Consider the following 13907-nt stretch of genomic DNA (forward strand, 5'->3'; position numbering starts at 1 on the left):
GCAGAATGGACTTTGAGGGTGGAGGGGGACAGCCTACGCTCCAACCCTTGCTGCAAGAAGGAAAGCACGACACCGATCGAGCATCTTCGGGGGTCTTCTCGGCGAGAAGAGCACCACTCGACGAACAGGTTCCACTTCGAGGCGTAAGCACATCTCGTAGACAGTGCACGTGCCGAAGTGATGGTGTTAAGTACCTCGGGGGGTAAGTCACCTAGAACCTCCGCACCTTTCCAGAGGTCTGGACGCGGGTGCCAAAGAGTGCCCCGTCTCTGAGAGAGGAGGTCCTTCCTCAGAGGGATGGGCCAGGGAGGGGCTGTCGCGAGGAGTGAGAGTTCTGGGAACCAGGTCCGGTTGGGCCAGTAAGGCGCAACTAACAAGACCTGCTCCTCGTCCTCCCTGACTTTGCACAGGGTCTGTGCAAGTAGGCTCACTGGGGGAAACGCATATTTGCGCAGGCCCCGGGGCCAGCTGTGAGCCAGTGCGTCTGTCCCGAGTGTTCCCTCGGTCAGAGAGTAAAACAACTGGCAGTGGGAGGTTTCTGGTGAGGCAAACAGGTCTACCTGAGCCTCTCCGAACTCTCTCCAGATCAGCTGAACCACCTGGGGGTGGAGTCGCCACTCTCCGGGCAGCGCAGCTCGTGATAGCTCGTCGGCCACACGGTTGAGCACACCGGGGACATGAATGGCGCGAAGCGACCTCAGATGCTTCCGACTCCACAGGAGGAGATGGCGGGCGAGTTGCGACATGCGACGGGAGCGTAGACCACCTTGGCGGTTGATGTACGCAACGGTCGCAGTGTTGTCCGTACGGACCAGTACATGCTTGTCGCGAAGCAGGCCTTTGAGGCGGCTCAGCGCAAGGCGTACTGCCAGCAACTCGAGGCAATTGATGTGCCAATGCAGATGGGGTCCCGTCCAAACCCCTGAGACTGCATGCCCGTTGTACGTGGCACCCCAGCCGGTGGCAGAAGCATCTGTGAAAACCACAGCATGCCGGGACACTTGTTCTAGGGGCACTCCTGCCCGGAGAAACAAAGGGTCCGACCACGGACTGAAGGTTCGGCGGCACTCCTGAGTGATTGGCACCCGGAACGTGCCGCGTTGCCACGCCCATCTCGGGACTCGGCCGTGAAGCCAGTGCTGAAGCGGTCTCATATGAAGCAGCCCGAGCGGTGTTACAGCCGCTGCAGCCGCCATATGCCCCAGGAGCCTCTGAAAAAACTTCAGTGGGACCGCTGTCCTGCCATTGAACGTATTCAGGCAGTTCAACACCGACCGAGCACGTTCCTCTGTGAGGCGTGCTACCCGTTCGACCGAATCCAACTCCATACCGAGAAAAGAGATCCTCTGCACTGGGGCGAGTTTGCTCTTCTCCCAGTTGACCTGAAGCCCCAACTGGCTGAGGTGCCTGAGCACTAAGTCCCTGTGTTCGCACAACTGATCCCGAGACTGTGCTAGAATGAGCCAGTCGTCCAGGTAGTTGAGAATGCGAACACCCTGTTCTCTCATGGGAACAAGGGCTCCCTCCACGACTTTCGTGAAGACGCGGGGAGACAGGGCCAGCCCGAAGGGTAAGACTCTGTACTGATATGCTCGACCTTCGAACGCGAATCTCAGGAATGGCCTGTGTCGCGGAAGAATCGAAACATGAAAGTACGCGTCCTTCAGGTCGATCGCTGCAAACCAATCTCGGGGACGGATGCACTCGAAAATGCGTTTCTGCGTAAGCATTTTGAACGGTAGCTTGTGAAGGCTCCGATTCAAAACTCGCAGGTCCAAGATCGGTCGTAACCCGCCGCTTTTCTTGGGTACAATGAAGTAGGGGCTGTAGAACCCTGACCTCAAATCGGCTGGAGGGACCGGCTCTATCGCGTCCTTCGCCAGTAGGACTGCAATCTCCGCACGCAGAACAGGGGCATCGACATCTTTCACTGAAGTGAAGAGGACGCCCCTGAACTTGGGGGGACGCCGGGCGAACTGAATCGCATAGCCGAGCCTGATGGTCCGGAGGAGCCAGCGAGACGGACTGGGGAGCGCTAGCCAGGCTCCCAGAGACCGCACCAGCGGCACCAAGGGGACCACCGGCGTACCCGCCGCGGGGCAGCGAGGTGGAACGCAGGGACGCGGCCCGGGAGGCTCTCTGTGTGAGGCGGCCCGAAGCGGGGTCACAGTGTGCTGTGCAACACTTACCTGCCTCCACGGGTGGACAGAGGGAGCAGTCGAGGATTTGCTTACCTGCTGCTCGCTGCTGTCCGCTGGCGACAGAAGAGGTGGATGAGAGTGGTGAGGTTCTAGCCCTCCCACTGCTCTCCGAGCCCTCTTCGGACCCGGAGATAAAGGAAACTGCTCTTTTCTTGAAAATTTGGGTACCGCTGGCCGTTGAGCCAGCGGCGGAACAAAAGGAAACAACAAAAGATTCTCCACCCGGCCCTCCTCCGGGGGAAGGAGTGGTGCATTCACCACCTCCTGAAGAGCAGTCCCCTCCATCTCCGGGTCGCCCGTCCTAGGGCCGCTTGGACTTGGCCTTGCCACCCTTCTTCTTGGGGGGTGGCTGGACGGGCTGGGCGCCCCGCCCGCGACCGGCTCCACGGCGCCGCTTGGATGGAGGCTGCTGCTGCTGGGGCGCGGGAGCGGGGGCGGCTGCAGGGCGCCCTCGGCGACGGGTAGTCTGAGGTGCCGCCGGCGGTGGAGGTGCAGCAGCTGACCGCCTCGGCAGGATGTGACTGATGGCCTCAGACTGCCTTTGTACAGCCGAGAACTGTTGGGCAAAGTTCTCGACCGCGTCGCCGAAAAGGCCGGTCTGGGACACGGGGGAATTAAGAAACCTGACCTTGTCGGTATCCCTCATGTCCGCAAGACACAGCCAGAGATGGCGTTCCTGGACCACCATAGTGGACATCGCACGACCCACTGACCGCGCCGTAACCTTCGTCGCTCGAAGCGCGAGGTCCGTCGCGGCACGAAGTTCCTGGAGAACTTGTGGATCATGACCACCCTCGTGCAGGTCCCTCAGTGCCTTGGCCTGATGGACCTGCAACAACGCCATAGCGTGTAAGGCAGAGGCAGCTTCCCCACAGGCCTGATAAGCCTTGCCGGTAAGATCCGACGAGTACTTACAGGCCCGGGAAGGGAGAGACGGCTCCCCCCGCCAGGTGGAGTTAGGGCACAGTTGCATAGCAACGGCCCGTTCCACAGGGGGTATGCGCGTGTAACCCTTCGCTGCCCCGCCATCAAGGGTGGTGAGGGAGGAGGACCCACCGACACGGTTTCGGGCAGTAAAGGGTGCCGTCCACGTGCCCGTGAGCTCTTCATGCACCTCCGGGAAGAAGGGCACTGGGGTGGGGGGCTGAGAACCAGCCCTGGCCACCCCGAGATACCAGTCATCCAACCTCGAGGGTTCGGGACACGGTGGAGGATTCCACACGAGCCCGACCCTGTTGGCGGCCCGGGAAAGCATAGCCATCATTTCCGGGTCCGTGTCGGGCACAGTTGTCACCCCCGAAGGAGGCAACTGCGCCGACTCATCCTCCCCAGAAGTATCAGGCTCACCCTCCGATGCAGCGATCGACATCCGGTCGTCTGGGGGAGCTCCGAAGGAAACGGATGGTACACACCTCTGGGGTGGTCCACCACGTTCCGAGGGCAGCTCTACTGGCTGCGGAGCGCACGAGGGGGAGGGTTCCTAGGGGGTTGGTTCCCCGAAGGAAGCGCGCTCACCGTTATCCTCAAGTCACCAGCCCCGCCGCTCGCAGCAACCCTCTGAGGAGGACTGGAGCGAGGCGTCGGGACCGGGACTCCACCCCTTTGCAGAAAGTGGAGTCTCGACCGCAACTCCGCGATGGTCATCTTCCCACAATGGGTACATGACTCATCCACAAACGCTGCCTCAGCGTGCCTTAAGCCCAAGCACGCGATACAGCGCTGGTGACCATCCCGAGGCGCCAGGTAACGACCGCATCCAGAAACACACAAGTAGAACGACATCTTTAAAAAGACGCGAACTACTCGTGTTAGCTCTTTCAAGGACTGACTCTTTTAGGTGCTGAAGCACGCAGGGGAATAGCCGCTGCAGCACAGACAGGGAATGTGCAGCCTGTCGTGTGCACTCTCCTTGAAGGCGCTCCTCTTACCAGCTGTAACAACAGCTTTTTAGCGCTCTAGGCGCACCGTTTCACCAGCCGTGAGAACGGCCTTCACGCTGATTACAGCTTTGCTCAATCAAATTAAAGGCAAAAACAAAAACAAAAGGAGAATCGGCCCCGCTGCTGCGCTGTCCGCCTGCACCTCGCAACAAAGAGACGTCTTGAAGAGAGACTCGTTCACCACACTCGCTTTCAGTAGCTGTCTTCATAGAAGGTTTGGCTCCGAAGCGAAAAGCTGAAGATGCAACGCACCTGCTGCTCATTATATACCCGCGCTGCGAGGCGAGCAGCTGATGCATATGATTGCATGCCAATGTGCATTGGCTCGTTTAGTTACACTCGAAGTAGATTGGCCTCTCTAGCGAGATTCCTATTCGTCGGTCTGTCCGACGTACGTCGAACGTGACCGACTGAATGGGAACTGGCTTTTGTACACACACACACACACACACACACACACACACACACACACACACACACATGTTTGTTTTTGTGAATGGTGGGGACTTTCTATAGGCCGCAATGCATTTTATACTGTACAAACCGTACTTTCTATCCCCCTACCCTACCCCTAACCCTAAACCTAACCCTAAACCTAACCATCACAGGAAACTGTGCACACCTTTATTTTCTCACAAAAACATAATTTAGTATTTTTATTAATTAATTTACATTGTGGGGACCGGTGGCTGGTCCCCACGATGTAGGTAAACTCAGGTTTATATTACATCGTGGGGACATTTGGTCCCCACAATGTAATAAAAAGCACACACACACACACCTTATTGTCCCTTTATCTCTTCCTCTCAAACACATGCACTGATTTTTTCCAGCCGTCTTGTTCATTGTTCATAAAAACAGCTGTCAGTACAGACTGTCCATAAAATTTTTTTTTTTAAAAATCCATGTTAATTTCTGTCTAGTGGGATGCAGTTTAAAGTTCTTCGGTGTTTATTGCACAGCACTCCATCTAGAATAAGAATGTGTCCAATAAAAGTGACTTTACTGTATGTCTCTAGAGTACAGTTTACAGTGTTCACTGTCATATACTATAAGCATTACTACTATAGCATTTGGTCACTTCATTTATAATTGTGTGTCTGTCATTGCACTAGATTTCAAACAGTTTTTTTTTTTTTTTTTTTTTTTTTTTAAATATGCCCTTCTGTTTTGGTAAATTACTCTCTCCCTAAAAGACATCCTCTGTATGTTGCCTTCTCTCCCCTTGTGAAAAAGAAGTACACTTTAGCACGCTTTTAAAAATAGTACTTAGTACTTATTATTATTTAAAGTACACTACAAGTTAGCATTCAAGACAACTCAGCACACTTCTTCACATTTCTCTGTGTTTCACTGTGAAGACCTTCTGGAAGAGGGATAAGAGGACTTGAAGTTTCCTGATGGGAGTTTATTGTCCATCAGACAGTTCAGCTGTTGTGCTGTTGATGGATCATGGGCAGAACTTCCGAGTTTAGTTTTAAAATCCTGCACTGATGAATGGACACACACACACACACACACACACACACACACACACACACACACACACACACACACACTCACACACATTCTCTGCTTGAGTCTGTAGTGCTTTAATGAGTGAATCTAGTGATTTCCTGCATTCCACAAGAGGAGCTTGAAAAAAAGTTTATCCTCCTTACTTGTTTGTTAATAATATTTTAAAATAATCTATATGCAAAAATAAATTCTTCCTCTATGCTGTATTATGTATTATATACTGTATGTCATAACACTGTACCTGCAGTCTGCAGATAATATAATATTAATGAAATTAAAGGTCACTTAAGTGTACTTAAAGAACACACTTTCATGACAGTTTTTAACCATCTTAAGTTAAAAAGTGCAATTTTATACCAAATTAAACGTTTTACTGTTTTTTTGTTGTTGTTGTTGTTGTTGTTGTTTTTTTGGTTTTTTTTTGTTTTTTTGTCTTTGTTTAAAAAAATTACACTTATGTTGATGTGTTGACTAACATAAAGCATAACATAAAGTACATGTAAAGTACTTGATTACAATTGTAACTGTATTGTTGTTAAATGTACATTTAAATTTAATGTGCTAAATTGCAACTTCTAATGTGTCATTACAAGTATATTTAAATGCATGACATACAAGTTTCAATAGTAATTAAATAACATTAAAGTATATTTTAGTTTACCATAAATGCTTATCAGTACATTAGATAGTACACATTAACCATATTTCACAGACAATAGAAGTAATTATGAAATTAAATATAAAGATATACTTAAGTACTACTTAAGTGGGTCAAAAAGGCACTCTTAAGTTTAACTAATTGTATCTATAAATTTGAAATATAATACATTTCCATTTAATTATAAATAACATGCGATTAAGTGTTTAAAAACAATACATTCATTTCACACTTAAGTATATTCTTTTAAATTACAGAATTTTTAAAATTAGTCAAAAGTGTATTTATTTTTAACAAGGGTAGTTTATTCCTAATCTCTCTTTCTGTCTTTGTCAGATCATAGAGGATGGGCTGTGTGCAATGTAAGGACAAAGAGGCTGCTAAGTTAACAGAGGATCGGGACACCAGCTTGTCTCAGAGCGGAGTAGGTTACCGATATGGCGTCGACCCCACGCCGCAGCATTACCCTACCTTCAGTGGGGTCACTGGGGTCACCGCCATTCCCAATTATAACAATTTCCATGCCACTGGAGTCACGCAGGGCGTGACAGTCTTTGGAGGAGTCAACACATCAACACAACAAGGAACGCTCCGCACACGAGGAGGCACAGGTAACACACACTTCATTAGAATGGAAACATGTCTGACACTCATTCCATACAATTCCACAACTGCCCAAACCTCATTGTTTGAGAATGTTGCTATGTTGGGCTGCTCAAACAAAGTGCAGTGTTTTCATAGCACCGCAGTGTTTACACTTTTCAGGGAAGTTAACCTAGAAATTGCTTTCTTAGAACTTTTCTCTAGATATCGTAGTTACTCAGTTATGGGCCCTCTATTGACATCTATATTGAAACGTATTTCCATAGTTGCACAATGAAGTGACATTATTCTACTCACCCTTCAACCATCGAACATTAAAAGGAAGCTTTAAAAAAATAACAAATGACTAAAACAGACCATAAATAACCCCAAAAGCTTGATTCGATCCACAGCAATAATACGGATGGGTTAAATATCGCTATAGTAATATGTCTATACATTGCATTAATCATTAATTTTAGCATAAGGTGATAATCTTTGAAAGTGCTTTCCATCATTTTAACAGACAATTACTGTATTTACCTGCTTTAGAAACATTCCAGTAAGTACTGTTAATAGGGATTAGAAATGAAAAGGAAGACAATTACATTTTAAAGCATTCGTGTGAAAATAAACCTGGAAAGAGACGCAAGAATTTGGGGAGAAAAACAACATATGCTTAGTGCATTCCAGTGAATTATTCATGGGATATATCATGAGTTAAATTGGGAGAGCAGACCACATTGTCTTTTGTTGTCTTCATATTGTTACAGTGGAATACAAAGAAAAAGGAAAATAATCAGGAGGAAAAGAATGCAGCCACTGAAAAGAGCTCTTGCCATAGATATTCTTGTGATATCATATCTCATTAAAATACCAATGGTTGTTATTCTTCTGATGTCTGACAACTTATTCAGTCAAACTGACAGATAAGGATAATTTGTAGTGCAACCTTATAATTTGAAATTATTAGTTTCAGTCTTTTTGAGTGGAAGTTCCCCAAACCGGAAGTGCCTCCCATAATTCAAAATGGAGTAAGCTTGTCAGGAAATTTTTTCACATTAAGAAAAAAGTGGTTCTTTTATAAAAACTGTTCACTGTTCTATGGCTTTGATTAAAAAAATAATAATAAAAAAACTTTTGGTACCTTTTTTTAAGAGCATGTGTTGATATATTTTCTGTTGACAACAAGAAAGTAGGGTGAGACACATCAAAGAACCTGACATTTTATAAATAGCCAATAAATTTTCGCTTATCCTTTTAAATCTAGTTTGACCTGTGATATGTTATAAGATGGCCAAGATGTCCAATATAAATACCTTTTAAAGATGGGTCATCACTTGGCTTGAATCATCAGATTGCTACGTGTTGAATGTAAGTCCGTTGAGGTTGATTGTTTTACATTCTTGTGTTACTGAATATGTGCTTAATGACAGATTTTAGGTTTGGGTTCCATCTAATGAAGGGTTTGGTTTGCTTGTGTCCCATTACTCTGGTTCTGTGTCATGACCAAATTTCTCAAATCTTGTGGGAATCATTTGAGGCAAACTGTTACAGGCAAAATGACAATAGTGAAGATGATTTTGCACTGCCAGACCAGACAAATGTTCCCCATCCCGATCCCACAGCTTTGTTTTTAATATCCCATTGGGAGAGGTGTAGCTTTCAGCTCATCACTCTAAGATACTTTTAGACCAGACATCATTCTATTCTGTGTATCAGCATGTAGGTCTATGTGTGTCTATACTGTGGTGGACTGGTGGTCTTGAATCAGTTGAATTAGTCTTGACTCCTGAAATGGCTCCTGCAGGCCCTAATTGCAGGTTTTGAATGTTATTTGATCTGTCTGAAAGCCTCCGCAGACCAAAATGGCTTTTTCTTTCCTAGTGCTCATGCTGCACTATGTTGTTGTCCCTTTCCAGGATACAAAGTACACTTTAATTTATTCTTAATCCTCATGGTGCTGATGCTCTCTCTCTCTCTCTCTCTCTCTCTCTCTCTCAGGTGTGACTTTATTTGTTGCTCTCTATGATTATGAGGCTCGTACCGAAGATGATCTCAGTTTCAGGAAAGGAGAGAAGTTTCAAATCATCAACAGCACGTAAGTCTAAGACCTGAAACATAAGCTGTGTTTGGAATGGAATAATAGTTCACTACTTACTGATTTAAACTGAATCATGCCAAATTCCCTTTAAGGCAAGGTGGTTAACTTTGCAGCAATTTTAATAACACCCCCAGACAGTAATTTTCAGCCATGCAAGAACAAATTCTACTGTATGTACTTGAATGGAGAAACAGAAAACCACCCCTAAACATAACCGTCAGTGGGGAAATAAGAAAACGCATGAATGAAATCATACAATCTTTTAACTGTTAAGCTGCCAGCTAAATAAGTGTAATTCATACTTAAGTGCATTGCATACAATATATTATCGCCCTGCTCTTTATACAAATTTGATGTATAATATGAAGTATGTTCAACTTTATCCGCAAACATACAGTTTACACATGTAGGGTGATTTTTTATATATATATATCTACACTTACAACAGTTATATGAATTCATCCAGTTTATTCCTACCTCCTTGAATTCAAATTTGAATTCTAATTTTTACACATATAGGTAGCAAGCTAATTATTAAGTAGTAAGCCTGTATTGCATTCTATACATTGCCAAAATGTTTTACAGTAGAGCGCCGTCTGCTGGTGGTAATGTAACCTGCACTGCTTAGTACAGCAGGTCTTCTCGAGGCATGCTATTACTTTAATAACAGCGGATAAGTGTGTGTGTGTGTGTGTGTGTGTGTGTGTGTGTGTGTGTGTGTGTGTGTGTGTGTGTGTGTGTGTGTGTGTGTGTGTGTGTGTGTGTGTGTGTGTGTGTGTGTGTGTGTGTGTGAGTGTGTGTGGGTCTGGGAAAGTGGACACAATGATTGGGAGAGATGAGAGGAAATTATGTTTTGTTGAAGAGCACAGGCTATTTGAGAGAGGAAGAGATTGGTTAGTGGTGAGGGGTATAAAATGAAGGGCATGTTAAAGAGCGAGTAGGGCGTTATCAGTTAAATGGAAGATTCACAGAAGTACAAACCAGCTGTAGGCAGATCGTTTTTCCACTCTGTGTGTGAAAGTGTGTGTGTTGTGGATGTGGTTATTTACTTGTGGTAATTTTGCTTTGAAAGGTTTGTAGGGGTCAGATGTGAGGCAATGACAGAGACACACTGTTATAGAGAGATCATTGTAAATATTCAAGGAAAAGGGGACTAGACTTTTCAAATACTTTTTTCCTCTAGAGAGATTTCTCTACTCAGCTTGAAAACGCCAGCAGTGATCTCTCACTTCCTTGTGGTGTTTCTATTTTTCAGTCCAGTTTTTCAGATGGATGGATGAATGAATGAATGGACAGATGAATGAATGGATGGTTGTATTGGATATTGGATGAACAGATGGATGAACATACGGAACGACAGACTCATAGACAAACCTGCTGAAAAAAAATTAAGTCTCTCCATGCCAAGAAGATAACGTGTGTATGTTTTCTGTCTTTGTCTCTTTATGTCAGTGAGGGTGATTGGTGGGACGCCCGCTCTCTCACTACAGGAGGAACCGGCTACATTCCAAGCAATTACGTCGCCCCTGTGGACTCAATCCAGGCTGAGGAGTAAGTCTTGGATTTGTGTGTGTGTGTGTGTGTGTGTGTGTGTGTGTGTGAGAGAGAGAGAGAGAGAGAGAGAGAGACACACAAACACATTTGATCTGAATAAACAGCCTGTATTAAGGGTGGGGGTAAAGTGATGTCATTCTGTTCACTTTAACCCAGAGACCCCTCAGTAGGATGCTTGACAAACCTCAGCCCACTCTAAATGAATCCAGAGACAGCTGCAGTACAGGGTGGTGCTTGAATGTTATCGCTAGGCAACATTTGTGTTGTTGTTTGAGACAAAGTACAAACATCCGTCCAAAAAACTGACACATGTATTACCATTTTATCAACCTCAACCATACCTGAAGCCTAAAGGAGGGGCTGTTCCTAAGCATAGAGTAAGCAAACTAGTCGGTTTCCTAGGGCACCACCAACTGAATAGGGCACCAATGAGTGCCTTAGTGCAACACTGCATTTTAGCTAAAATTCATCACATGTTAAGTACATTTGAGCTGTCAAATATTAGTAAAAGTATTTTAAATGTTATTAGAAAGATGGCAATCAAAAATCTGTGTATATTGAAATTAGATTTTTTTTTTTAAATGAATGATGCAACAAGTGTTTATACTATCTATACCAACATCTATTTTAAATAATCAACATCTATTTTAAATGATCATATCATTATCTTAATCAAGTGCATCAATCACAATCTTAGCTGTAATATATCCCATAGATTCCTATTGGAATGACTGGATTCTGCCTTTGAAATTCCACTGAGCAACAGTAAATGTGACTGTAATTTGAGTTATTGAATGTAACCCAACACCCTTGCTTTATTTAGTATGCACGGAAACATGTGGAACAAGTTGAAATACTGGTTAAATTCAGCCATATATGTTTAAACTAGAAACTGATTCAGAAGAAGTGGAAGAGACAGGCTTGTAATGCATTTTATGCATCTCATTACGTTGAACACAAAACGGTAATGGATATGATTAGCCAAAAAACGACCCTATAGGTCGTTTTTCAAGCACCTTATTACTACCTATATTTACATTTTAAAGTTATGCGCCCTCTAGGTGGCGTAAAAGTAATGACAGCGTCATGTTACGTTTGTCGTCATGAAATGACGTATGACTGTCGTTACCAATCAAAATGCGTGTTCATTTAAAAGCAATGTATGGACTTTTTACACCATATGTCCTATTTCCATTTAGCAAAACCTTTTTTATTAACGACTACATCCACCCCACTCCTAAACCTACCCTTAGTGATTTATAGTGCATATACACTTTATGAGCACATGTGTTCCCTGGGATCGAACCCACAATCACATGATCACATGATTGCACATTGTTATATATTGCAATGCTCTGCCAATTGAGCTATGCGAAACCCGAAATATGATGCAGATAAAAGGAAACAATGCATTAAAATGAAAGTGTCCTGTTGTCGAGAGGGGTGCAACTTTAGCAAATGCTCCTATGGGTCATATTTCAGGGAGGATACAAACTACCTATATAGGCATATTGGTTGGAGAACATGTTGCATCAAATAGCTAATAATGTGTTGCTAATGTTACACAAACCATGTTCCCGTTCGCCATCTGAAATTCAGACAGCTGCCTTCTAAAAATCAGTAACCTTAGAAACACTTTGAACAACTTAGAACGTCAATGGAGAAAGGCATATATTATAACATTGTAATATACAACATATACATAATTCACATCTACAGAAAAATATGCTGGGATAACCTTGCTTCTCTTGAGACCCCCCTGCTTCGCAGCATAGTTAATGATATGCTATGACCGCCCGCACGTTGATGGGATTGGTTACAACATGTAACCAATGGAGATGACATGGAGAACGGGCAATTTCAAACTGCGTTTTTGAGACTGTCTTTGGTTCACTGCAGTTTTAAGGAGAAAATACTCAGCAATGGTGTTGACTGATGAATTTGCACATGGGTTTGTCTTAAAGAATATTAAAAACTCCACATAGACATATAAACAACATTAAAAACTTGATTTTCCCCACAGTGGGTCTTTAAAACAGAGCAGGAACATTTCTGCTCTAAACGAAACATTTAATTATGTTGATTTCTCATGTGATGTCTTAGATTACACTATGTATTAATGATGTCATTTTTTTTTTCCTCATTAAATTTTCAAAAAAACAGACTGATGTCAGATACTGGCTCGGTCTAACATGCTTAACTTTAACCAGAGGGAGATAATTGAGTGATGCAAGTTTCTGATGTCATTTGTAAAGCCTGTTTACATATACAGCTGTAAAAACTTTTCCCAGCCATACTTTTTTCTTATTTTGATTAAATTTACATTATGTTCCCAGATAAACATTGTCTTCATTTTGATATTATGTATAACATAAATACAGTAAAATGTTCATAAAGAATGCATTCAATCTGTCATAAACAGAAAGATCCAAACAGTCCTGACTTGACCAACAGTATTAAGAAAAAGACATGTAATTCTGAGAAAGGACCTTTTCCTCTTTCTCTGTCTCTCAGCTGGTATTTTGGAAAGTTGGGGCGCAAGGATGCAGAGAGGCAGCTTCTTTCAACAGGGAACCCGCGTGGAACCTACCTGATCCGTGAGAGCGAAACCACTAAAGGTAATAAACAGCACTTACTGTACCACACAACACCATAAACTGGGTTATGCAAAAGTTTACCGTTTACTGCACTTAGGGGTGTGATTCATAAAGAATTTAAACAATCTGATTCTGGTTATGATTTCTCTTAAAGAGCCAGTTCACCCAAAATTGAAAATTGTCATCATTAAAGGTGCAATATGTAAGAATTTTGCAATAAAATATCCAAAAACCACTAGGGCAGTGTTATATATTTTGTTCACTTGAATACTTACAATATCCCAAATGTTTGCAACTATTTGTAAATCGTGAGAAAATTGCAATTTTAACCAAGACTCCGGGACGTGTGAGGAGTCGCCTGTCAATTGCTTCATTCCCGCGTTACCCTCGGTTTCCTAGGTTTTATTTTGCAGAATCCATGGAAACACCAAAGACGCTTTAACATTTACATGTTTTGATTGACAAGGAAACAACTGTTTTGATATATTTATAGACAGAAAACTAATTATTGTTATATAGCTCAACATGTTTAGTCTTATTGCTTAAATCAAATTTTTTACGAGTACCATGCTTCACCATTCCTCAGAGAAAAACACTATTTTGTGAAGTAGCTAACATAGCATAATCAGATGCAGCTTTATTTTTAGTAACAGTAATACAGCATTTTCTCCATCATACAATACATTTTAAAATGAATTGCATGCCATTTATCAACACAAGCCATCCAGCATTTAATATGATATTGTAAAATCG

The 13907-nt window shown here is 43.9% G+C and overlaps 1 protein-coding gene across 3 annotated transcripts in view; it reads left to right on the plus strand.

The window, feature by feature from the left end:
- The window catches only part of fynb (FYN proto-oncogene, Src family tyrosine kinase b), a 71950-nt gene that overhangs the window by 37065 nt on the left and 20978 nt on the right, over window positions 1-13907 (plus strand). For all 3 annotated transcript variants that reach the window (XM_067384719.1, XM_067384717.1, XM_067384718.1), the window contains exons 3-6: window positions 6654-6928; window positions 8904-9000; window positions 10456-10554; window positions 13072-13175. In XM_067384719.1, the coding sequence (XP_067240820.1) occupies window positions 6664-6928; window positions 8904-9000; window positions 10456-10554; window positions 13072-13175 (565 nt within the window). In that variant the 5' untranslated portion in view covers window positions 6654-6663. The remainder of the gene's footprint in view (window positions 1-6653; window positions 6929-8903; window positions 9001-10455; window positions 10555-13071; window positions 13176-13907) is intronic.

The sequence above is a fragment of the Chanodichthys erythropterus genome, chromosome 4, assembly GCF_024489055.1.
Source record: "Chanodichthys erythropterus isolate Z2021 chromosome 4, ASM2448905v1, whole genome shotgun sequence".
Classification (NCBI taxonomy): Eukaryota; Metazoa; Chordata; class Actinopteri; order Cypriniformes; family Xenocyprididae; genus Chanodichthys; species Chanodichthys erythropterus.